At 37.5% G+C, this 22,546-nt stretch overlaps 5 protein-coding genes across 8 annotated transcripts; 2 read left to right on the top strand and 3 right to left on the bottom strand.

Annotated features, from left to right (window-relative positions):
• Window positions 1-2,114: 2,114 nt before the first annotated feature.
• On the bottom strand, window positions 2,115-4,526 carry LOC125599990 (protein SOMBRERO-like). Its single transcript, XM_048772984.1, has 3 exons — window positions 3,868-4,526; window positions 2,957-3,228; window positions 2,115-2,832 (listed from the first exon to the last, which is right to left on the bottom strand). The coding sequence occupies exons 1-3, from the start codon at window positions 4,055-4,057 to the stop codon at window positions 2,245-2,247; spliced, it is 1,050 nt and encodes a 349-aa protein (XP_048628941.1). The 5' UTR covers window positions 4,058-4,526; the 3' UTR covers window positions 2,115-2,244.
• Window positions 4,527-7,490: 2,964 nt separating this feature from the next.
• LOC106429697 (syntaxin-52) lies at window positions 7,491-9,331 on the top strand. Of its 3 annotated transcripts, none has more exons than XM_022703458.2 (6): window positions 7,491-7,677; window positions 7,958-8,182; window positions 8,251-8,456; window positions 8,527-8,627; window positions 8,709-8,753; window positions 9,005-9,331. In XM_022703458.2, exons 2-6 carry the CDS (start codon window positions 7,962-7,964, stop codon window positions 9,134-9,136), a joined length of 705 nt encoding a protein of 234 aa, XP_022559179.2. In that variant the 5' UTR covers window positions 7,491-7,677; window positions 7,958-7,961; the 3' UTR covers window positions 9,137-9,331. The 3 variants fall into 3 exon arrangements, with proteins under 3 accessions (XP_022559179.2, XP_022559183.2, XP_048628940.1); XM_022703462.2 differs by having other exon boundaries at window positions 7,524-7,703; XM_048772983.1 differs by having other exon boundaries at window positions 7,532-7,681; window positions 7,960-8,182.
• Window positions 9,332-9,374: 43 nt separating this feature from the next.
• LOC125599987 (protein ACTIVITY OF BC1 COMPLEX KINASE 3, chloroplastic-like) lies at window positions 9,375-12,036 on the bottom strand. Its single transcript, XM_048772980.1, has 4 exons — window positions 11,568-12,036; window positions 11,265-11,492; window positions 9,726-11,174; window positions 9,375-9,621 (listed from the first exon to the last, which is right to left on the bottom strand). Exons 1-4 carry the CDS (start codon window positions 11,907-11,909, stop codon window positions 9,493-9,495), a joined length of 2,148 nt encoding a protein of 715 aa, XP_048628937.1. The 5' UTR covers window positions 11,910-12,036; the 3' UTR covers window positions 9,375-9,492.
• Window positions 12,037-12,093: 57 nt separating this feature from the next.
• On the top strand, window positions 12,094-14,575 carry LOC125599988. Of its 2 annotated transcripts, XM_048772982.1 has the most exons (3): window positions 12,094-12,570; window positions 12,774-13,642; window positions 13,724-14,575. In XM_048772982.1, the coding sequence occupies exons 2-3, from the start codon at window positions 12,776-12,778 to the stop codon at window positions 14,333-14,335; spliced, it is 1,479 nt and encodes a 492-aa protein (XP_048628939.1). In that variant the 5' UTR covers window positions 12,094-12,570; window positions 12,774-12,775; the 3' UTR covers window positions 14,336-14,575. The 2 variants fall into 2 exon arrangements, with proteins under 2 accessions (XP_048628939.1, XP_048628938.1); XM_048772981.1 differs by having other exon boundaries at window positions 12,094-13,642.
• A 2,721-nt stretch (window positions 14,576-17,296) lies between these two features.
• LOC125599986 lies at window positions 17,297-20,556 on the bottom strand. The gene is made up of 2 exons (XM_048772979.1): window positions 17,829-20,556; window positions 17,297-17,729 (listed from the first exon to the last, which is right to left on the bottom strand). Exons 1-2 carry the CDS (start codon window positions 19,807-19,809, stop codon window positions 17,425-17,427), a joined length of 2,286 nt encoding a protein of 761 aa, XP_048628936.1. The 5' UTR covers window positions 19,810-20,556; the 3' UTR covers window positions 17,297-17,424.
• Window positions 20,557-22,546: the final 1,990 nt, after the last annotated feature.

Raw genomic sequence — 22,546 nt, 5'->3', positions numbered from 1 at the left:
CTCTGAGCAGATATGGAGGAATCTGGCGAGAGGTGTAATGAGGGAGAGATACACATCAAACTGGTCTGAGATAGTAAGGGTCTTAATGGATGAGAAGCAAGATAAGCTTCAACTCTTCACTATCAGATATCTATTCCTATCGGTTCATGGAATTTGGAGGGAAAGAAACAGAAGAAGACATGGTGAGAAAGCCTCCCCCCCCCCCCCCCCGAACTCTTAACTAAATTGTTTGAGAAGACTATGCGAAACAGATTTTCAATAGCTCAGAGGAGGAAGGATAAGAAGCTTGAGGGTGGGCTTCAATTCTGGTTCTCAAACAGATAGAATGATTGTAAAGAGTAGATGTTCTTGAGTTTTATGCTTAAAAGGGAGTAGCAAAGTACAAAAAAACATAGTTGTAAATGGTGTTTTCTTTTTTGAATTCAATTTAACATTAAATTCAAAAAAAAAATGGAGTGGTTAATCCCTGGCTTAACCATCTGAAGCATTTGGATTGGGAGGTCGAAAACTAGCACTCATGCTCCCTGCTGGAAAAGCTATTGATGTCTAGGTTTATCTATCACTACAACACAATCCTCCGAGTTGGTCTACTTTGAAATACATGTACACCGAATCTGACATACTAACAAAACAGAACCACCAGTAAACTACTTGAGAGACAGACACAATCGAATCACTAGATCATAATGAAAAAGAACATTTATTTAAAGAAATTGACTTTTAATTCCTTGAAAAAAAAAATCCTTGAATATACTTCAACTTTTAACAAAATCTCTTGACTCCTTTCTCTTTTTCATTCTTAAGTATTTTTTTTGAGTGGTTTTACAAAAAAAAATTAATAAATATAAAGCAACTTGGAGTTTGTTGAAGTAATTATAAATATCAGAAAATAACATAACCTTTGACAAATCTCTTATCTAAACTATTAAGACAGATAAGGCAGAAGTACAAACAGTAATTACCCCTTAGAGTTGCACAAAAATTACATCTCTATGCCACTGTCATCAAATTCTGTCATTTTACTTCTTTTTTTTCTGAAATATTTTTGCTTTTTCGTCTTTCTTACCCACCCATAACATTGTTTTGGACTTACAAATTGTTAATTGCCCAGATCAATGCTAAATTTAGAATTTTATCAACCGAACACAAAAAAATCAATAACCAAATGTTTCAAAATCTGTTAACCCGTTGCAAACCAATCGATTGAACATATATTTACAAAATATCTTTCATATCAAAACGTATCTACACCATTATATTCACATTTTCTATTACATATGCATGATATAAACAGAGAATAATATTCTTTATGATTATGCATACCAACATTTAGTATATTAATTTTATAATAAAGGTACGGTTTGATTGTTTTATGGTTTAGATTTTGGTTCCCAAAGTCAAATATTTTTTATTGTTTATCAATTTTGTATATTTTGTATATGCGTATAATATGCTCCTTAAATATCATATTCGTTAAGATTTTGCATATAAAATCGTAGCTAATTAAACTTATTTCCTTCCATATGAGAAAATATTCCAAAAACGACTCATAAATTTACGATTATTAAAAAACAAATCAACAAAGAATATTGTTTTCTATTTGTACGTAGTCGGCATTTAAAAAAGGGATCAAATAACTAACGTAATCACGTAATTATCTTTCAAAAAACTTGCCAACCAAGTAATGCTTATCTCTAAAGATCACACAAATTTTATAGTATAATTTAATAAAACACACCCAATCTAAACAAAATACTCCAATATTTTACACTTAATTGTTTAATTTACCAAGTAAAAGTAAAAAAAAGTACAATTGAAAATAAATACAACTAATAGTTTAAAATTCGACACCAAGCAAAATGAACAAGATACACTATATATCAGAACTCAATAACCTATGAAACATTAACTTACAAGTCTACAACTAACAAAAATATATAATTATGCAAAATATACACCCGTGTGGGCGCACGGGTCAAAACCTAGTTTTTTATTGCATTCTAAAGTAATTTTCTTGAGTGGTTTTACAAAAAAAAAAAAAAACTAAAGCAACAAAGAATTTATACGTAATGATGGTTAAGTAATTATAAATATCAGAAAACAACATAGAATTCTTCAGCAAACAACATAGCATTATAAAATAACATCGTTCAGCAACAGAAACATGACAAGTTCCACAGCTTAAAGAAGAGAGTAAAGTTGAAAAGCATGAGACTGATCAAATCAAAACCAAATTTGATTGGACTACTTTGGGAACTTGAGAAGATTAGCATCGTTTCCTAGATAGTGAAACGGGAACCTTTGATTATCTGGAGAGGATGAAGTAACAGCATGGTCGTTATTACCGTTGTTACTCGAGTCACCAAAGCATTTTGCTTGATGGTTCTGAACTTGCTGATTCATGTTGGTCGTAGTGAGAAGCTTGTCCAGAAACGACCAGTCTCCACCATAGTTGTTGTTAGAAGTCAGCCTCAGTAGATTCTGTGAGCATTCAATATCTGTTGTGTTGATTGACGACACAAACGGCTGGGACGAGTCAGGGCTAAAGAGCTGAGGGAGATGCATTGACCCGTGGCTTAAAGTGTTTGCAAACTCATGTACTGGCCTGTGGATCTGTCTTCCCATGTGATGATGATTCAGAGTATGTGGGACGAAAGAAGAATGATTGTTTGATTTGGATTCAGTGCGATGCTGATGAGGATGATGTTGATCATGATCATTGTCGGTGCTTATGTATTGGTGATGATGATTCTGATCTTGATCTTGTTCTTGGTGAAATCCTCTGAAATGGTTCTTCTTCTTGAACACTCTGCATACAACCCACCCATCTTCCTACAAGTTACACATAACTAGTTCACATTATGCAAGATAAGATCTCTATATTTATAAAATGTAATATGATATCTAAACCATATTTTCATGAAATTATAGAGTTTATTTAAATGTACTATTGTACCTGGATCTCATTTTCGTTATCGTCTAGACGATATTCCTGCATGATCCATTCGGTTTTATGCCCATGAGGAGCACGACCAGTATAGAAGACAAGAGTCTTACGAAGTCCAATCTTCTTGGAGCTGTTTAGATGTATTGATTTGTCTCTACCAGTAGCCTTCCAGAATCCGGCTGCAGTGGCCCGGTTCGTTCGGGTCCCAGTCGGATATTTCTTGTCCTTGTGGCTAAAGAAGTACCACTCGTTTTGAGGACCCGACCCAATTCTACTTTTCTCTACATACATACAAAAAATATTTTTTTGTAAAATGTAAGAAAAATTAACTCAATAATTAATTTTATACAAATATATATGGCATATGTGGAAGGGTTTGTTATATGTCTGCATGTGAAAGAAACCATTGACTTATTTTGAGGGTATAATACCTAATAATATTATGTCAATACTTCAAGTCATATACTACAAGATATTATCTGAAAGACATGAGTGAATAGACAACTTTGTCTCTTTCTTGATGTATATGTAATACGTACACGCGGTGGATCAATAAAAACTGGAAAATAATTTGAAGTGATAAAACTTATAAGACATGATATAAGAGTGGATATACATGTCTCCATGGAGACGTAGACAAAACCCTAGACAATATTACCCAATCTATGCATTTTTGTATCTTTGACATCTAACTTGTAGTTTTATGCAGAGACAACAACATATATAATTCATGTATTTTATCTATCTTATCTCTCTGATCTACATATAATTATTTAGATATATGATGTTTATTGTGATATTCTATGTATAATACTGATCAATAAATAAGTACATAATAATCCATCATTAAGTGCGTGGATCATTAGGTGGTGGTACATTTAAGGACTAAAAGAGTTAACAATAAGGGGATTAAGTCTTACCTTTAAGGTCCCAAGGTTCAAGCTTGTTGAGATCAACTTCTCGAATAACATCCAAATCAATTGGCTCATAAGAAACCTTCTTCTTGAGGTAATAATATAGAAGCTCCTCTTCCGTTGGATGAAACCGGAAACCTGGAGGAACCGAAAGCTGTCCTCCTCCAGCTACCGTGGAAGATGAGCCTATCTCCATTATATGTACTCTTCTTTAAGCAAATCAAATATACTTTCTTTTTTCTTCTTTGCCCTAATCATTTTCATTTAATTAATAACACAAATTAAGTCAAAGTAACGGAAAATAAATCATGACCAACGAATGGGTTGTCACCATGAAAGAATCCAAAATATAGGTATAATGAATTTGTTCTTAGATCTAAAAAAAAACCCTAGTTCAACATGCATGCACATATTTACACTAACATAAGCTGGATCTTTCTTACATAGGTATACACAGAAAGATCTTGAATATCCCAAAAGAAACATGAATTGAGTTGTTGAAAACCGAACAGTCTCTTCTTAAAAGAGCTTGATTAGACTTAATCATGTTCTTGAGGAAACAAAGAGAAGAAATGAAATTAGAGATTCTTGAAGTGAAAAGTACACATATATGTGTGAGTGAGTACGAGTATATATATATATATATATATATATATATATATATATATATATATATGTATTGCAAATGACGATGATGACAACAATGAAAGATATATGATATGGAAAAGGAAAGAAAACAAACCTTGGAGGCCGGAAAGTATTGCTTCTGTTAGAGGCAAGAGGTAGAAGACAATGAAAGTGAGAAGGCAAAGAAGCAAGCAAATATGAATTTCTACAAAACTGAAGATATCTTAGCTTAAACCGCACGATGTTTAGGTTTTTATCTCTCTCTTTCTTCTTCTATGAGATAGAAAAAGATGAAAGAGAAAGAGATACTTAAGTTTCTATGGATTAGTGCCACTATTATTTGTATTCAATTTGTTAAACCAAAGCTGGTCACAGAAATATATGAGCATTACTTTATTGTATCTGCATTCCCATTTAAACTTTTTCTTAATATATATTTATAACTTTATATGGTGTTATAAATACATAAACTAAAAATAAATATCATCTTTAGAATAGGCAGTTGCTTGTTCTGATTTTTTGTGGTATTTATATGTTTTACTTTTTAATAAGTTAAAACCGTATTATATGTTGCATATCAATTTCCATTGTTACTCAATTAACTTCAAACATTTCTAATGTGCATGATGTTCTTCAGCAATTAATTTAGCTTTAACCACCATGGATTACAGCTGTTCTGTTTTAAGACTGCCTAATTTGCTTTGAAAATAAGTAGGATTCGAGTAAACAATACCGAATACTATTAAAATACACAGTAATATTATAATAGAATATCTGATTTATGTATCCCAATGACAAAACAAAACAAGAATTGAAGCTTCTATACCCTCAAATTGCAGTCAAATGTTGGGAAGAAAATTGAGGTATCGTAGCTTGAATCATGCTTCCATCTACTTTTTAATGCATGAATTTCAGTGCAGTTTCATTAAATTTAGCTACAAATAAAACTTTATTTAACCAAGTCTTAGTGCTATTTGTTTTTAGAATAGTACAACTGACATAAAAATTAGCTCAAATATGTTCCCTGATTACTAAATTAATTATCCTGAGAGATAAAATGAGAGCATTACTATATGAGTGTACAATATGGAGCATTTTCTACTCATGTTTTAGTTATTTCTTAGCATTTTTGGCACACTAGTTTCTTATATATACATACATATTTTGTTACTTATATTGGTTCAGAGATGGAATATTGTAAACACTCATTTTTTTTTTTGATAATCCAGGTATCCGGACCTCTCATTTAGTCCGACTATTTCACCGCGTCCAACCGGAACTGGCCAGTAAACACTCATTTATATACACACAAAAGCTTATAAAGTTACAAAAATAGAAGAATTCACCTTTTTATCTGACTCTGCATATCCATCAAAGAATCATGTAAATATATGTATGGTAAAACAAGTTATGGCCCGTATATATATAGTACATTGTGATTGTGAATATGATTTCCTGATAAAGAAACCATCAATGTTAAAGAAAGGAAAGTCAATACACAAAACAAATAGATATGTAGAGTTTTGAGTCTTTGACAAAAAGTAATAATTGGAACAGAAAAGAAAAGAAAAAATAACAGAGGAGACCACACGTAGGAGAGAAGAGGCAAAATCCTAAAAGGCCGTGGAGCGACGCACGTGAGGGTCCAACACCAAATCCTCACTTCAAGGTTTCTCGTTTGACTTAACCCTCTAGTCTTGAGATTCGTGCCAAAATTTGATCCTTTTCTCTTCATCTTCTTTTACGAAATAATATGAAAATATTTCCCTTTTTTTTGGTAAAATGTTAAATAAAACAGATTGTGAAAAATATTTCCTTTGTTTCATTATTATAACTAGTTTTAGACAAATTTTTTTTTATCTCAAAACATAAATAGTTTTTATATTTTAATGCCCTTTTTACTTAATGAATATTATATGACCAATTAAATAATGTTAGTTTTTTTATAATTGGTTGAATTTATTGATTAACTGTTACTTTTTAATAAACTAATAACTTTTTTAATGTTACTATTTTTAGGTTAAACTAATTACATTCTGAAATAGATGGAGTATACGAAAGTACAATACTATGGTAACTTTAAATTCCTAAATTCCATGTAACATAAATCAGTTGCAAAAAAAAAAAAAATTCCATGTAACATAACACGAAACACGTAAAAACATTGGATTCTCGCGGTAAATCATCTCTTTGTAACAATTTATGAAACTTACAAAGTTTTTGTTGCCCAATATTAATTTATAATTATTTTATTGAGATGTGCCGTTGCCTTTACGAAGACGGCATGCATTAAACCCGTATTAATGAAGGGTTTAAACATGTTCTGAAAAAAACTTATATTGATAGTTTATACTTTAATACTATCCATTATGGCTAAGTGTTACGTATTTATTAGAAAAGTGAATACGCTCTAGTTAGCTACTATATATATATACACACACCACACACATAGTGTGTGTGTGTTGTACTTGTTCACAGTCTCATTTTCAGGTGGATTACTGGATCATCTAGCTAGTTATATATTGATTGTAGTTTATTACAAGGAGGAAATTAATAACTATGTTTTCGAAAATTATATCTAACAGAATTATAAAAGTTATGCTATCAAGATAATCTACATGTAAAAAAAAAGAAAAGTAGAATAGTTTCACCAGCCATACAAGTGTTCATTATTGGTGGCTTAGTTTGAGGTATTGAAGATGAGTAACAAAACACCAAGCAAGCTGGAGCCGCCTTCTTTCTGTCTGTCATAAGTGAGCATCGGCTCGTTAGAAATAGAATGGTCGTCACTGAGTGGATATTAAATGGGCCTTTAAGTATACGCTTTTGACATTCGGCTCATTAAATACAAAAAGCCCACCACCTGGTTGATTTTTAATTATTGACTAGGCCTCGTCCTCGTGTTATCATGTATTTATACTTTGCAGCCCCTAGATGACTTTTTAATTTATTCTCTGAGCCCTTTACTTTTATTAATTAGTATGAAGCCCAACTTTTTTTTGACAACGATTGGTTTCATACCGTACGGTAACAAATAAAAGTCTTCATCTCTCTCCCTCCTTCCTTTGCGTTTAGATTTGACTAATCATCTCACGCCGGAGCTCCAAAGGCAGCACGACGATCATCAAGTCTCGATCTTTCAGACCACCCTCGACAATCAATAAAGGGTTTGATCGCTGTACGCAAGGAGTAAGCTTTTCGAATCTTATCACGATGTAATCCTTCCTGTTTATGAGTTTCTAGATCATGACTATCGTAGATTTTGGTCTGCATATGTTGTTGTTCGCTAAAAGTTTCCAAATTTAGAAAGCCTTGTGGTGAAAAGCACATAGATTTTTGTTAATGTAGGTAAGATATTATTGCCTTTTAGCTGTTTACAAACTAGTTTCTACCCTCTTGGAGCTTACTTGTGAGCATCTTAATAGCATCATAGTTTAATTGGGTGGGTGGGAACTTGTTTGTATGCAAGGTCAATGGCGTCTTCTTCTTCTGACACATGGATGAGAGAGTACAACGAGGCTTTAAAACTCTCTGAGGATATAAACGGCATGATGTCCGAAAGAAACTCCTCTGGTTTAACCGGACCTGATGCTCAGCGCCGTGCTTCAGCTATACGCAGAAAGATCACCATTTTGGGGACTCGATTAGACAGTCTTCAATCCCTTCTCGTTAAAGTTCCTGGGAAGCAACATGTGTAAGCTGTTTTCAGTTAGACTACATTTAGTTTCTTGTTGGGTCTTCTTAACCGAATGTGAAAGGCAGGTCAGAGAAAGAGATGAATCGTCGTAAGGATATGGTTGGGAACTTGAGATCAAAGGCGAATCAGGTGGCGTCTGCTTTGAACATGTCGAACTTTGCTAATAGAGACAGCTTGCTTGGGCCAGATACAAAGCCTGATGATGCAATCAACAGAGTCTCTGGCATGGATAACCAAGGCATTGTTGGATTCCAACGACAAATTATGCGAGGTAAGTTGTGTTAATGTCACATTTATGCTAGGACCATAGTGATAATATTGGCTTCTGTATCTATGAGTAGAACAAGACGAAGGGCTGGAGAAGTTGGAGGAAACTGTCATGAGTACCAAACACATTGCTCTCGCTGTCAACGAGGAGCTCACTCTACAGACAAGGCTTATCGTATGTATCTTCTGCTGTGTTGTTTCATTGTTTTGCTGCTGCATTTCCTTGATTATTTTTTTGTTGTTTTCCTGCATGCAGGATGACTTAGACTACCATGTGGATGTTACGGACTCTCGCTTAAGGGTAATTACATTCTTTGAATAAACTTAACTTAGTTAGCCCATTGATAACAAGGACTTCAAGTTGTGGTCTGTGGCATTAAATGGCAAGAGCTACCTAATAATAAGCGTAGTGACTGACCACACACGGTTCTATTATGTCCAATGTAGTTACTTTCATAATCTTAAAAAGCAAGGTCTATAGTGTATACTTTTTTTTATGGAGTCACATTTGGACTTAATGTGGCCTGATTGTGTGTTTCTTAATAATGACAGCGTGTGCAGAAGAGCCTTGCAGTGATGAACAAGAATATGAAAGGAGGTTGCTCGTGCATGTCCATGCTCTTGTCAGTGCTTGGAATCGTCGGTCTTGCTCTTGTCATTTGGCTGCTGGTTAAGTACCTGTAATGCCCACTAATATGATGAATCAAATTCTATCTTGGTCTTTCAGCCTCTCGTCTATGCGTATGGTTATATTGTCTTATGTGTACATCGCTGTGTGCAAGAACCCTTCAAAAAGTATATAATCAAAGTTGTATTTTGTGTTGTATTATATGACTCCTACTTGGTTCACGAAAAGACTTATCACAACCTCTTTGATCTCGTGTGGATTATATACTTTGTTTTTTGCTTTGCACAAGACATATACAAAGAGAAAGAATGACACTATATATTACTATAACGTGAAGCAATTCTGTGGTTTGCGAGAGTGTCTCGCCTTTAATATACAATTTACCATTTCATTCAAGAAAATAAAAGAGGACCTATGGGACTGGTGAAGGAGATGGTGTTGTGGCTCGAAGCAGTTGTTGCAGAAACCTAGCTGCTAGACGTTGCCCTACACCTCCTGCAACACGTCCTCCAAGTCTCCTTGCTTCTGGTTGTTGCAACACCTGATTAACAACAACAACAAACCAGGAGTAGTACTTTAGCCCATGAATCAATCAAGTACATCATTATTAGGTTAGTGCACAATGTCAATGAAGAGATTTATTACCTGTGCTATTGGCTGTAAAATAGCTGGGTCAAAGCTTTCTGAAGACTGAAGAAGGCTCCAGATTCTTGAGACCTGGTCCCGAAGCTCAAGCGTGCTTTCGAGTTCTGTGGGATTCATTGTCAGAGGGCCAGCATTCCCATTTCCATTAAACACGAGAGATCTCATAAACTCAGGCATTGAATTGTACGTATCAACAACACTCCCCAGAGCAAACGCTTCACTGACTCTCACAGCTTCTTTAATCACCAACAGTCGAAGCTCTTCTCCGTTTGGATCCAGCAGCAGCTTCAACACAGGCTGCAAAGCATCTTTTGATGAGAAATCTCTATCTTTACTCCCCTGTTGCAGAAGGTTCTCGAGCCTGCCCCACCTAAACTTCCCATCTTTGAACAGAAGCTCGATAAGTGCGTCTCTCAGATACGGGTTCTGATCAGTGAGAAGCCTCTTGGCAAAATAAGGGTACGATGCAGCCAACACTTTGAAATCAGGATCTGCGTAAAGTGCCAAACCTTCAAGCACGGTAAGCGACCTCAGAATCAAAGCGTAGTAAGCCGGAACGTCAAATGGATACTGATAGAAGACGGCACCTAAACCATCAACCAGCGTTTTGAAGTTGAGCTCGCTGACTGTGTAGTTAAGCGCATCGTCAAAGAAGTCTCTGAGAGCTGGTATGATGGGAGTAACGTCTACATCAGGCGACAAGAACTTCAACGCATAGTAATCTCGAGCCATGGCTTCATAGTCTCTGTTGACCAAATGTACAACATGGCCTATGATAGCAAACCTAGCTTCCTCCGGTGTCTCACTCATCATGCCAAAGTCAAGAAAGGCGAGTTTGCCATCAGGTGTTGCCAAGAGGTTACCAGGATGAGGGTCAGCATGGAAGAAACCATACTCCAAGAGCTGCCTTAAGCTACACTGGATTCCCGTATTCACAAGATCCAGAACCTTCAAGCCTTGGCTCTCGATGGCAACTTGCTCGTTCAGTTTAGTTCCCTCCACCCATTCCATTGTCAGCACCTTGCGGCTCGTGTAGTCCCAGAAGATATCAGGCACAAGAACATCAGCTTTATCAGCATAGAGCTTCTTGAACCTCCTAGCGTTTTGGGCCTCCTGGACGTAGTTTAGCTCCTGGTAAACTCTGCAGGCGAACTCGTCGATAAGGGCGAGGACGTCGGTGGTGATGAAGTCTACATACTTGTTAATGAGTTTCCCAACTCCTCTGATGAGGTAGAAGTCAAGACCAATGGCTTCTTCGATCCCAGGGCGTTGGACTTTGACAGCAACAACCTGACCCGAGTACCTCAGGTGGGCTTTGTAAACCTGACCTAAACTAGCTGCTGCGATTGGGTCAGGGGATATGGACGAGAAAATGGATTCTAGAGACAGATCCAGCTCTCTCTCAATGCAAGCAAAGGCCTCTGCATCCGGGAAGGTTGGCAAAGCATCCTACTTAGCCACTCAAAACACATAGAAACAATGTTAGAGAAATGTTGTCAATATCTAAGCTGAGTGAGTAAATCAAGAAGAGACGTGAACCTGAAGCTCAGCAAGCTCTTCGAGGTAATCAGGTGGGCAGAGGTCGGGTCGGGTGGATAGACCTTGACCCAACTTAACAAAAGTAGGTCCCAGACGAGTGAATATCCTTCGGAGCTCACCAGCTCTCTTCTTCATGTTCTCCTCTAGCTTCCCTCGCCTCTGATCAATCCCCAAATTCAGCGCGAAGCCACCCAAAGCTGTCAATATCTCCACGCTTCTCCGCAAAGCCTGATGCAATAATCTCTATCTCAGTTCAAAGTTCAAAACTTTACAAAGGATTCAAAGTTAAAGAGGAGGTATAACCTTGAGAGGCTGAGAGCCGTGTTTCCTGGCGATGAGCTCCGGGGAATAGACAGAGGCGTCAACGGCACGACCCAGAGCGCGGGCCTCCGCTTGAAGATCATCCGCGAGGTCAGCACGTTTGTATTGTACAACAGGCGCAGGAGACGGTCTCGAGGAGGAGGGAGGACTTGGCGTTACTCCATCTTCCCTGGGACGAGCTTGAACGAGAGCTGCACGAGCTAATCTCTTCCGGTTTGGAAAGAAAAACTTAGACTTTGCAACGTGTCTTCTTGAATTGCGGAAGGAAACACCATCACCGACTAGAGTTAAACCAAGAGACTGGCCAACCACAAGACTCGTCATCGTGTAAAACCAGAGAGAGAAGAAAGAATTGAGATTGTGGTTACTCCTCAGCCATGAAAGAAGAGGAAAGAGAGAGAAATAAATGAAGAGATATTTACAAGAGTTTCTGGTTGCTTTGCTTTGCTTACTTCACCTAAGAAAATAAAAGGGAAAATTGGATAAATAGGACACTTTGAACTTGGATTTGTCACATTAGGATTTCTAGAAGATATTTTAGGAAAATAGGATTTTAGATCTTGTAAAATACCAAAGTACCCTTAATTTACCAATTATGTTGAATTTAAATTATAAATTATAATAATTTTCGTAATAGATTTTAATGTTAAAATTAAAATCTATAAAAATTAAAAAATAAAAAAAACACTAAATGGGAAAAAAGGAGACGCGGGATGCCGCAAACCTAATTCCCCTTTCTCTTTGTCTTCTCCGTCGTAGACTCGTCGCTCTCCCACGGCGATTTAGGGTTCAACGGTGAGAAGCTCTGTTCTTCGTCGGTGTTTCATCAGCCCGTGGTCTCTACTCTCGTCTCCGTCACCATCCTTTTCGATCTCACTGAAGACACAACGGCTGCGAATCGTTCTTCCTCTTCGTCGGGTCAAATCGATTTTCGAAGTGTTCTTCCATCAATTTCGCCTCTCAATCTCACAATTCTTCACAGAAGGTATTGGATTTCATCTATAGATTCTCATATTAAACGAAATCGAAGTGTTCTTCCATTAAAGCTTGATTTTTTTTTAAAATGATTTGCCGTGTTTCTTAAAATAATTTTGTTTCACGGATTGGTTGATATTATTGAAACCTTTACATGTGTGATGATATTGAAACCTTTACATGTTGAACTAATAATTTTGTCACGGTTTGTAGCTATGTCTGAGGAGCTACCGAAGAGGCTTTTTAAGGAGGGCGAGGAGCCCCGAGTTACTCAGATCAACAACAACTGCAGGATCGACTACATAATCCGAAAGTTCCAAGCGTGGCTGCCAAAGGAGTTGGATGTCGTGAAGAAAGACCCGGTTTTTCATCAGATTTTTAAGCTCCATGAGAATGGTCTTGGATACTCTGCGAGGGTGATACACAGCTTCTTGTGTAGGGAGCTGGTGACTTTCTTACAGCACGAGCTATGGTTTGTCTTTGCGAGGAGACCGCTTCGATTCTCATTGCAAGAGTTCCACGCCGTAACCGGGTTTGAATGCGATACTCACATTTCGATTGAGGAGTTTGAAGAGTGGAAATATGATGGTGGTTTCTGGAGCAAGGTTTTGAGGAGAAAAGATGGAACAATTACACTCTTCAACCTGTGGACTAAGGACAAGGAAGCTGTAAAGAAATGGAAGAATGCAGATCGCATACGTCTTATCTACTTGGCGATCATTCTTTGTGTGGTATTGGCGAGAGATGAGAAGGCTAATATCCCCCTGAAGTACATCGCGGTGGTCATGGATCTTGACAGAGTTCGAAGGTATCCTTGGGGAGTTGCTGCTTATGACCTTCTCTGCAAATCCATAGCCAAAAATCGTTCCCAACTGAAGGAAAAGACCACTAGCTATGTCTTGGATGGCTTCTCATACGCCTTGCAGATTTGGGCAATGGAAGCGGTGCCAAAAATCGGGAAGCTTTGTGGAAAAAAGCTGGATAAGGGTTTCAAGGACGGTCCTAGATGCATAAACTGGATGGGAGCTGCGAAGGTGTCATATGAGGAGATCATTCGCTTGGAGGAGATTATTACACCCAAGGTAATTTTATCTATTTATGACGACTCTTTCCGGTTTGAAATGAGTAGTTAGTATCTAACTGTATTTCCCTGTCTTGTGTAGGATGACATCTACCCATACATCTCATGGACAGGAAATTATGATGTTGTCAAAGCTCAGGCGTTTCGCAGAGATGATGATGTGGAGGATGACAGAATCAAGGTTCTGATGGAGATGATAAAGAAGGGGCATGATTTTAGTGAGCATGTTTGGGAAACTGAAGAAAATGAAGTGATTTCTTTATCTCTCGATGACGAATCAGCTGTGAATGATGAAGCAAGCGTGAATGTTGAAGCAGCCGAGAGTGATGACGACTTTCAGACTCCGAAAGGATCAAAAAACGTTGGTTCTAGATCAAAGAGGGGTAAAAAGAGGCTTCCCGATCGTGGTATGGAGAAGAGAAAGCATAAGGTTCTCGCAAGTGGCGCAAAGCAAGCTCCTTTTAATGAAGACATGAAGGCTTTTATGACACAGTTGTTTGAGCACAACTTCTCTGGAATGGAACAAAGGATACAGAAACAGATGGCCGAGACATTTGAGCAGATGCGGACAGAGCTTAAACAATCACGTAAGGAAGCCAGCGTTGAAGTTGAGCTTGGAGAGCCTTCACCGACAAAGCCATCGACGAGCCAGGCACCGTTGAGGAGGTCCACACGCGGGGTAAACAAACACTAGTCTTCACCATCCTCTTCAATGTTATTTTGTCTTGTTTAAGTTCGTGGTTTGCGTGTCTGTTTGTTTTATTGGCATCTAAGTTATCGGCCTGAATTTTGTTGTACTTTATAAGGTCTCGGTTTGTATGTGTGCTTGGTGTGTAAGTGTTCTTGGTTTGTAAGTGTCTTGTTTGAACTTATGTAATGGTCTGGAACTTTTATGTAAAATAATTATTAATGATAATGTATTTTGGTATCTCAATTATTGCTTATTTGTCATGAAATAACAGGATGGTTCCGAGACTACATTCGATGTGAATTATAGTGAAGCAGATGATTTGGGTCGCGGGATAGGTACACAAGGGGTTGAAGGGCTTTCTCAGACGTCGTATGTGCCAGGCTTTGATCCATCTCAGGACAAAAAGAAGAAGACTGGTGGACTCCAATGACTTCGGTCCGAGGTTCAGTGGATAATCCAGTAAAGAAAGAAAAGACAGAGATGAATACAGCTCCACCGCCGTCACAGTGGGAGAAATGGTGCAAAAGAAAAGGTCATGGACTTCAGCTTAGCGATTCACCATTGCCAGAAGATGCTTCTCCGCAGGCGTCACTTTATTATATCTCCGAAGAGTCATGGAAAGGATTCACGGAATGGGCATTAAAGCCTATACCTTTAACAATTGGTCCTACATGCTTTAATTTGTCTGTAGCTACAAGAGTAGTAAGTGCTGGAAAATGGCTTGGAAACGAGGTAATGAATCTTGTACTAACCTTTAGTGAATTTATCTTCCTAACACTTCTTATATGCTATATTACTTAACTTTCATTGTAAATTTTTAGGAGATGGATGCGGTTATGTTTATATGGCGTGTGAACACTACATTGAATCGTTGGGCCCCTCGGCGTGTTGCTTTCATGAGTGCTATGTTTTGCCTCCAAGTAGACGCTGCATACAAGAAGTTTTTACCAAACAAAAAAGCCTATCAATTGCCTGATTTCCTTCTTGGGTACGGCAGAGGAGAGCTTCCATCTCATGGGCGGACTGATCTAGTTTGGGGTGTTGATGTTGATCGACTCTACTTTCCTCTGTTTGTAAATGGTAACCATTCAGTTCTTTTTACATCCTAGTATACATTTCTTCGTTTACAAATTTTTGTGGACACGAACGCAGGTAATCACTGGGTTGGTGTCTGTGTAAACATCATTGAAAGAAAAGTAGAAGTCTTTGATTGCGGTCGGGGAAAGAACAGACAGTACGTTGAGAAGTTTGCTGCTATCATTCCTAGGATTGTGAAGTCCGTTGCACCACAAGAAAGACAGAAGCAGCTACTCCTCTCATCATATTCTATCGTGGATGTGCCTATGAAGTTGAGATTGAATAAAAGTTGTTGTGATTGCGGTGCATACGCTTTGAAGCACTTGGAATGCTCGCTGCTTGGTCTTGACGTCAGTTTAGTGGATGATGAAATCATTATGGGTTGTAGACAGAAGATTGGAGTGGACTTATGGGAGGCTGCACACGACCCCATCTTTGCTGAGGTTATGACACGATATGTGCCTTCACCATGGGAGAGGTCTGAGGTCTTTGACCTGGAGGATGATTGATTAACTGTGATTTTAGTAGTTTGGTTTGTTAGAATTAGAAAACAACTTTGGCTTTGGTATTTGATTTGAATTAAGAAACAACTCTAGCTTTGATTTTGTATAAATTATGAAACAACCCTATAAAGAACAAAATCATAAAAACTGAGGACCCAAACCCTAAACAAACCCTTAACTAAAACCATAACCATAGACATACCCTAACCAAACCCTTAACTTAAACCATAACCATAGACATACCCTAACCAAACCCTAAAACCATAATACAATCATGATTCTTAATCATACCCTAAACAAACCCTAAATCTGTAATTCATAGTCAAACCCTTAACCCTAAATAAACTCTAAAACCATAACCGTAGACATACTCTAACCAAACCCTTAACTAAAACCAAATACAAATTAATCCAACGCCTCAAACACACACCTATTTATTGATTATTTTTGTACATTGGTCACTATCTAAGTACGTCCGTCCACTATGTTTGATAGATGTTTAAACACTAATTTAGAGGGTTCAAAGACAAAGTTCTTGTGGTGTTATCGATAAATTCAAAATGATTTTTTTCTGCTCTGCCTTAGCTAGAATACGCGTTCTGGGAGTATGAAACGACGTAGTTTTGGTTATTTTTTTGACCTAATCTCTTTTCTTCCTCATTCTTCCTCGACAGAGAGATTGCAGCGGCGAAAATTTGGAGATCGACTCCCTCATGTCTTCAGTAAATTCTTCATCCACTACAAGAGATCGCCTCGCGAAACAACGGGGAATTCCCACAAGATGCAATTGCGGTGAGGCAGTGAATCGTTTCACTTCAAAAACAATTCAAAATCCGGGAAGATTATTTCATTGTTGTCCTTTGGGATCTCAAAAGGTTAGTCATGTTATCATATAACTGTCTCGTTGTTGTCCGATGAGAGTAGAATTAGTCAATCTAATTGTGTATTGGATGTTACTGATGAAGGACAAAACCCACTTGTTCAAATGGACTGACAAGTCAGTTGTTGAGGAGATTGAAGACTTCCAAGACCTGTTTGACGTGTTACTCGTTGACAATTCCGAGTTTCAGAAATCAGTGAGAGCTGGTGAGGCCATGATGACACGCCATGAGAGTAGAATTCAAGAGATGGAAGATGCAATGTGCCATTGCGAAGAGAAGACCTTGGAATGCATTAGGGAACTTAGGGGCATAAAAGCTTTGTTTGTGTGTTGTTTGGTGATGGTCTTCTTGTACCATATCTATGCATGATGTTCAACTACTTTTATGTGCTTCCTCAACTTGTTGTTTCTTATTTTCAAAGAAGTTAAGACCATGTTTCTTGTTATTTCGAGGTGATCATCATCTACTGAAACGAATTATTTTGCAATTACTTTGATTGTTACTAGAATAAATCGATTTGTCTCTATAGTTTAGCAAATACCAAATTGTCAAATAGGTTCTTAAACAGAAGATCAAATTGTTTCAAAAGCAATAAAGAAAAAAACAGAGACAGATGCAGACACATAACAAACTAGATGGGTAAATCGCATGTTCCTCTCTTGTGTCCTTCAGTTCCACAACGGCTACACTTATGCTTTTTATTCTTCTTTGATCCTTGAGAAGATGCGATCTTGTCTTCTACTGATTCATACCTTCTCTTTACTGGTCGACCAGCACTCTTTCTTGTCTTTGGTGGTAAAACCTTTGCAAGTTTAACCTCAGCAGGGACATTCCATTCTGACTCTACAACTGCTATTGGATTAATGGAATCTGCATAGGCGGTTCTCCACGCTGCAGTGCTGTATAAGGCGTCAGTGAATCTGTGCACTTCCATACCTGTCAATCTCAAAAAAAACTTGATCAATATGAAGTCTATATGATGAAAATCCCGAAAATAAATAATTCTCAAGTATTCATGTGTTTATACTTCCATACCTCGTGAATAAATTGCAGGAATGGCGTGTCGGCAAGGAATTTTTCCTATATCATACTTACCACATGTGCATGTTCTTCTTTCCAAATCAACATGACAATCATATATGTCTCCTTTTACAACCGATCTGAAGTTGTCAACCTTGTAAACCTGGAATCCTTTTGCCTTCACAATTCTCCTATCAATCTTTCTCTCCACCTTAGCGGTTAAAGGATCTAGATGCTTTGAGCTTAACAAGCGACGCTCATAGAACCATCGAGTCAACAGTTCTCTTATACTATCAAGCAAAGGAATAACCGGATATTCTCTAGGTATTCTAAGAACTGAATTTATAGACTCTGCAGGGTTCGTGGTCCTAATGTCATACCTGGAACCAGGGAAGAGAGAACGAGCCCATTTGCGCACATCAGCCTCCCGTAGATATCTTCCAAGCTCAGGACTCATATCAAAAATTTCGGTGATACGTTCTTGAAATTCAGTGTATCTATATGCCCGTGAAGCCTTTTCTACCAACGCAGTCAATCCTTTTGTCTTGAAAAATGAGACCACATTGGTCAATAAGTGATGAATGCAAATTCCATGTGCTGATCGAGGGTAGACAGTCCCAATAGCTTTAGAAATAGACGCATTTCTATCTGAGACAAAAGCTAGGTCTTGACAATCAGCAATAACCACTTTCAACTGTCTGAAGAACCACCCCCAAGAATCGTCATTCTCTGAATCAACAACCCCAAATGCAATCGGATACAAATTAGAGTTACCATCTACAGCAGTAGCAACAAGAAGTGTCCCTTTGTATTTATTTTTCAGAAAAGTTCCGTCAACAACAATCACCCTTCGCATTGCATTGTAGAATCCTCTAACTGATTGCCCAAATGACATAAATAGATACATGAATCTTCCCTTCTCATTAGTTTCATAGTGAGTATGCGTACCAGGATTTGCTTCTTTAATCATATGCAGATATGCTGGTATTTTAGAGTAACTGCGATCTGGTATACCTCTAGCAGCTGCAATAGCAAACTCACGAGCTTCCCAAGCGTGCCAATAAGTAATCTCACAACTATGCTCCATTCTCATAAATTGAATGATGTCATTCGGTTTTGGGCCATCGTTTGCATCATCAAATCGATGTTGTATCAGAGTCCCAATTGTTCTTGCTGATGCTGTTTTTCCGAATTTCCTTTTCTTTGAAGGAGCACATGAATGTCTTCCATCACATTGGTTGATCATGAAATATGTAGACCCATCTATTCCTTCTGCACGCACAGTCCAGTTGCACAATGCATCTTTACATCGAATATACCACCATTTTCTCGTGGATTTGATAACAGTGTAATCGAAATTATTCTTCATCGCTAAAATTTCCATTGTTGCCTTCAGAACCCCTTTACTTGTGAAAATTTGATCCTTCTTCACGAAGTCTCCTCTCCAAGCTCGACCATCCTTATCACTGTCTCCATTGTTTTGAAAAAGTTCAATGTTTTCACTCCTTAAAGGACCGCAACCATCTGCAGCGACATGATTCGTTCTTTTAACAAAAGACTCCTTTGACGGCTTGACAAACTCTGCTCGATTTATCTCAGGAACTTCTTCATCCTCAACATTACTTGAATCGCAAGGCTCCTTATTCAAATCGATATTGACTCGTTCCTTTTGATTTACACCGGAAACAGAGAACATCACACACAAGGTAGTAGACGATTCCCTCTTTGCATAGCCCACAAAATTAGATGCTTGCCGATCATTGGTGATAATAATAGGAGGATTCCCTTTTTGATTCAACAACGAATAACTGAACTCGGCATTAATGGCATTATGGTCCACCCCATAATCCTCACACACCATTATCTTGAGCTGCTTCAACGTAGTAGTAGTTGCTAATGTTACCATTCGACCACGCCTTTCTTTGTCTACCACGAAACTCCAGTCATCACCGCGACTACACATCCATTCACCCGATTTGACATAGATTAGAACCATGTTGTATTGATAGAGAAAAGAGAGATGATTATGTCGATGAAGAAGAGAGAAACACAAAGAACGACGACAAAAGATCGTGGGAGAAGGAGAAAAACGTGGGAGAAAATATTCTTGGAGATATTTAGGGAAGATTTAGTTTAGATTTAGGAAACATCTTTAACCGATTATGGAAGTTTCCATATTTTTCGGATTTCCTGTAGAATGTATAACCTATGTAAGTCAGAACACAGTAGAGTAGATGTGAAACATATTCTTCCCTAGGCGCCACATAAGGTAAAAGGCAGACCACATCATGGCTCCAAATATAGATAGGGTATATCAACGCATTGTGGCTACATGTCGTAACCAAGCTAAAGGTATAAGAAAGACATCTTTCTTGATTATAACGTAACGTAACCTAGCTTTGGTTAGAATATATAAGAAAAGATAGGTTACGTTGTATACCAAAGATATATCTATGTATAAACATTAGTAGCCGAATTCTAGACTAAGTAGATGACCAGAATGAGTATTATAACTGTAGCTAGAAGATGAAATAAAATATGATTCATTTTAAAAAAAAAAACAATTTAAACATATATATTGTCATACTTATGTTTCCAATAGTTTTGATATTTTTTAACATTTTTAAAATTCAGTTTACTATTTTTTCTATTAAAAAAGGGTAAAATATGTCCAGAATTGTCCAAAATATCAGAAATCCTATTGTGACAAATAAAAGTTCAAAGTGTCCCATTTTTCCAATTTTCCCAAAATAAAACTCCCCCAAAAAACAAGGTCCACACTTGTGGCGTGCCGTGACGTTCTCTATTAAAAACTCCCGAGGAAACTAAATACATACTTACAAAAGACAAAAGGAATTAAAACCAAACATATCTAGAGCACAAGATTCGTGGGATTTATTTGACATTTATAATCTCAGCCATGGGCCATTCTCTCTTTCTTTTTTTTTCTTTTTTTGTGAATGTAAGTAAAGCCAAAATAATATCCACAAAGGTAGCAAATCCAGTAATCTGACTGCTATTATTACTTGAAAGCGGACTTGATATTTTCTGAGTGTAGGGTTAATCAGTAATTTACCTCTTATGGAAATCCCTTAGTTTCGTCCTGAATCCACTTCCTGATGGTGAATCTCCATCATCAAAACCTAGTCATATCACCACCTCAAAGCCCTGACAAAACATAAAAATAGGGTATCAATCATGTCCTGTTTTCTGAATCGAGAGTAACTTTACATTTGAGGAGAAAAATAACCAAATCATTTAATATTACTTTTCACTTGACTTGCATCGCTGCTATCGCCTACAACCTCTAGGGCTCCAAGCATCTACCAGTGGATTGGCAGCACCTGAAATCAATTCCAGTTGATCATAGTTGCTGTGAAGATAGTTTGACCATGTCCTTCTGCGAGATTGTGACAAGATTGTAGAGCAAGAGCAAAATCCATAGCACCTCGAAGTCCTATGCAACCCACATGTCTTGTTTGTTTTTTTAATGCGGTACTGAAAACAATATTTACTTATGGAAACACAGAGCGGTATCTTACCACTGTACCAAAGTGCTTTTTGCTGCGTCATAGGCATTTTCTTAGGCGCTGTTTGTGCTAGGTTGACCAAATATCCACAACCAAACACATTAGCTGCCCTGAGTAAGGCATATACGCTTAAGTAACACTATCAGACACAAGAAACAACACAAAAATCTGCAATTTGGAGATGTATTTACTTACACACAAGGAAAATCAAGGGAACAACAACAGTTTATACAAACTAAATAAATTGTTGTATTCCAAACCAGTAGAACTTGTGATAAGAGGATACAACAGAGGAAAAGATGAATCCCACGTGTGACCAACTGTAATTTTCCGTGGCAATATCAAACCCTATGTAGATTAACTAGAAGATTTGATCATATGAAAATGTAATGTCAGGCCAATTGACCGAAACCAACCATCAAAATGTTTGAGAGTATACGAAGCAAATGAATACACAAATGTCTCAGCCAACAGGGAAAATATCAGATGACTTAGGTTGCTCAAACTTGTTATAACTTCAAGAGATTAGCAAAGTTATCAAAATCAAGCGCGACCATGCATGAAGTGTAGAGATATAGAGAAAGGAAGGCAAATGACAGAACCAAACCTGCAGACATTGAACCAACAAAGGTTTCGAGAAACCTCACTAACTATCACCAGAAAGAAATTCTGACCAGATGAGTGACTTCTCACCAGAGGACATTGTCCTTCACCCCAGTTTAAAGCCTTGTTAACATTTGAATATCGTCTTTCACAACAAGTTTTGAATTAGCTAAGATACCTGTACAGAGATATGGCCATCTGCCAAAAGCAACATAAGAAAAAGGAGAAAAAAATATGATAAGTGATAAACAATGACATTTGTTCATCCTAACATAAGGAATCAGAACTCAAGAACTACTAACAGCATCATTCAAAACTGATTCTCCAAAGACCAGGGTATACAAACGTGTGCATGTAAAAAAAAGTCAAGAACAGTCACAGATGCAAAACTCGAATGAAGGATATAATATGACGGGCGGCAGCAGAAACAGAAATAAGACGTCATCGTGGAGATTGAACCATATCCTGAACTTTAAAAGAAAATTGATTTAGCATTTGAGAATACTCACGTACGTATCAAACGAACAAACTTTTAACAAACCTTATGCTAGTTTCCGTGTTCGAGATGTTCGCTAAACTACCAACGATAAACCCTTCGAC

The sequence above is a fragment of the Brassica napus genome, unplaced genomic scaffold, assembly GCF_020379485.1.
Source record: "Brassica napus cultivar Da-Ae unplaced genomic scaffold, Da-Ae ScsIHWf_2079;HRSCAF=2730, whole genome shotgun sequence".
NCBI lineage: Eukaryota > Viridiplantae > Streptophyta > Magnoliopsida > Brassicales > Brassicaceae > Brassica > Brassica napus.
This window is presented reverse-complemented; position numbering and strand designations above follow the sequence as displayed.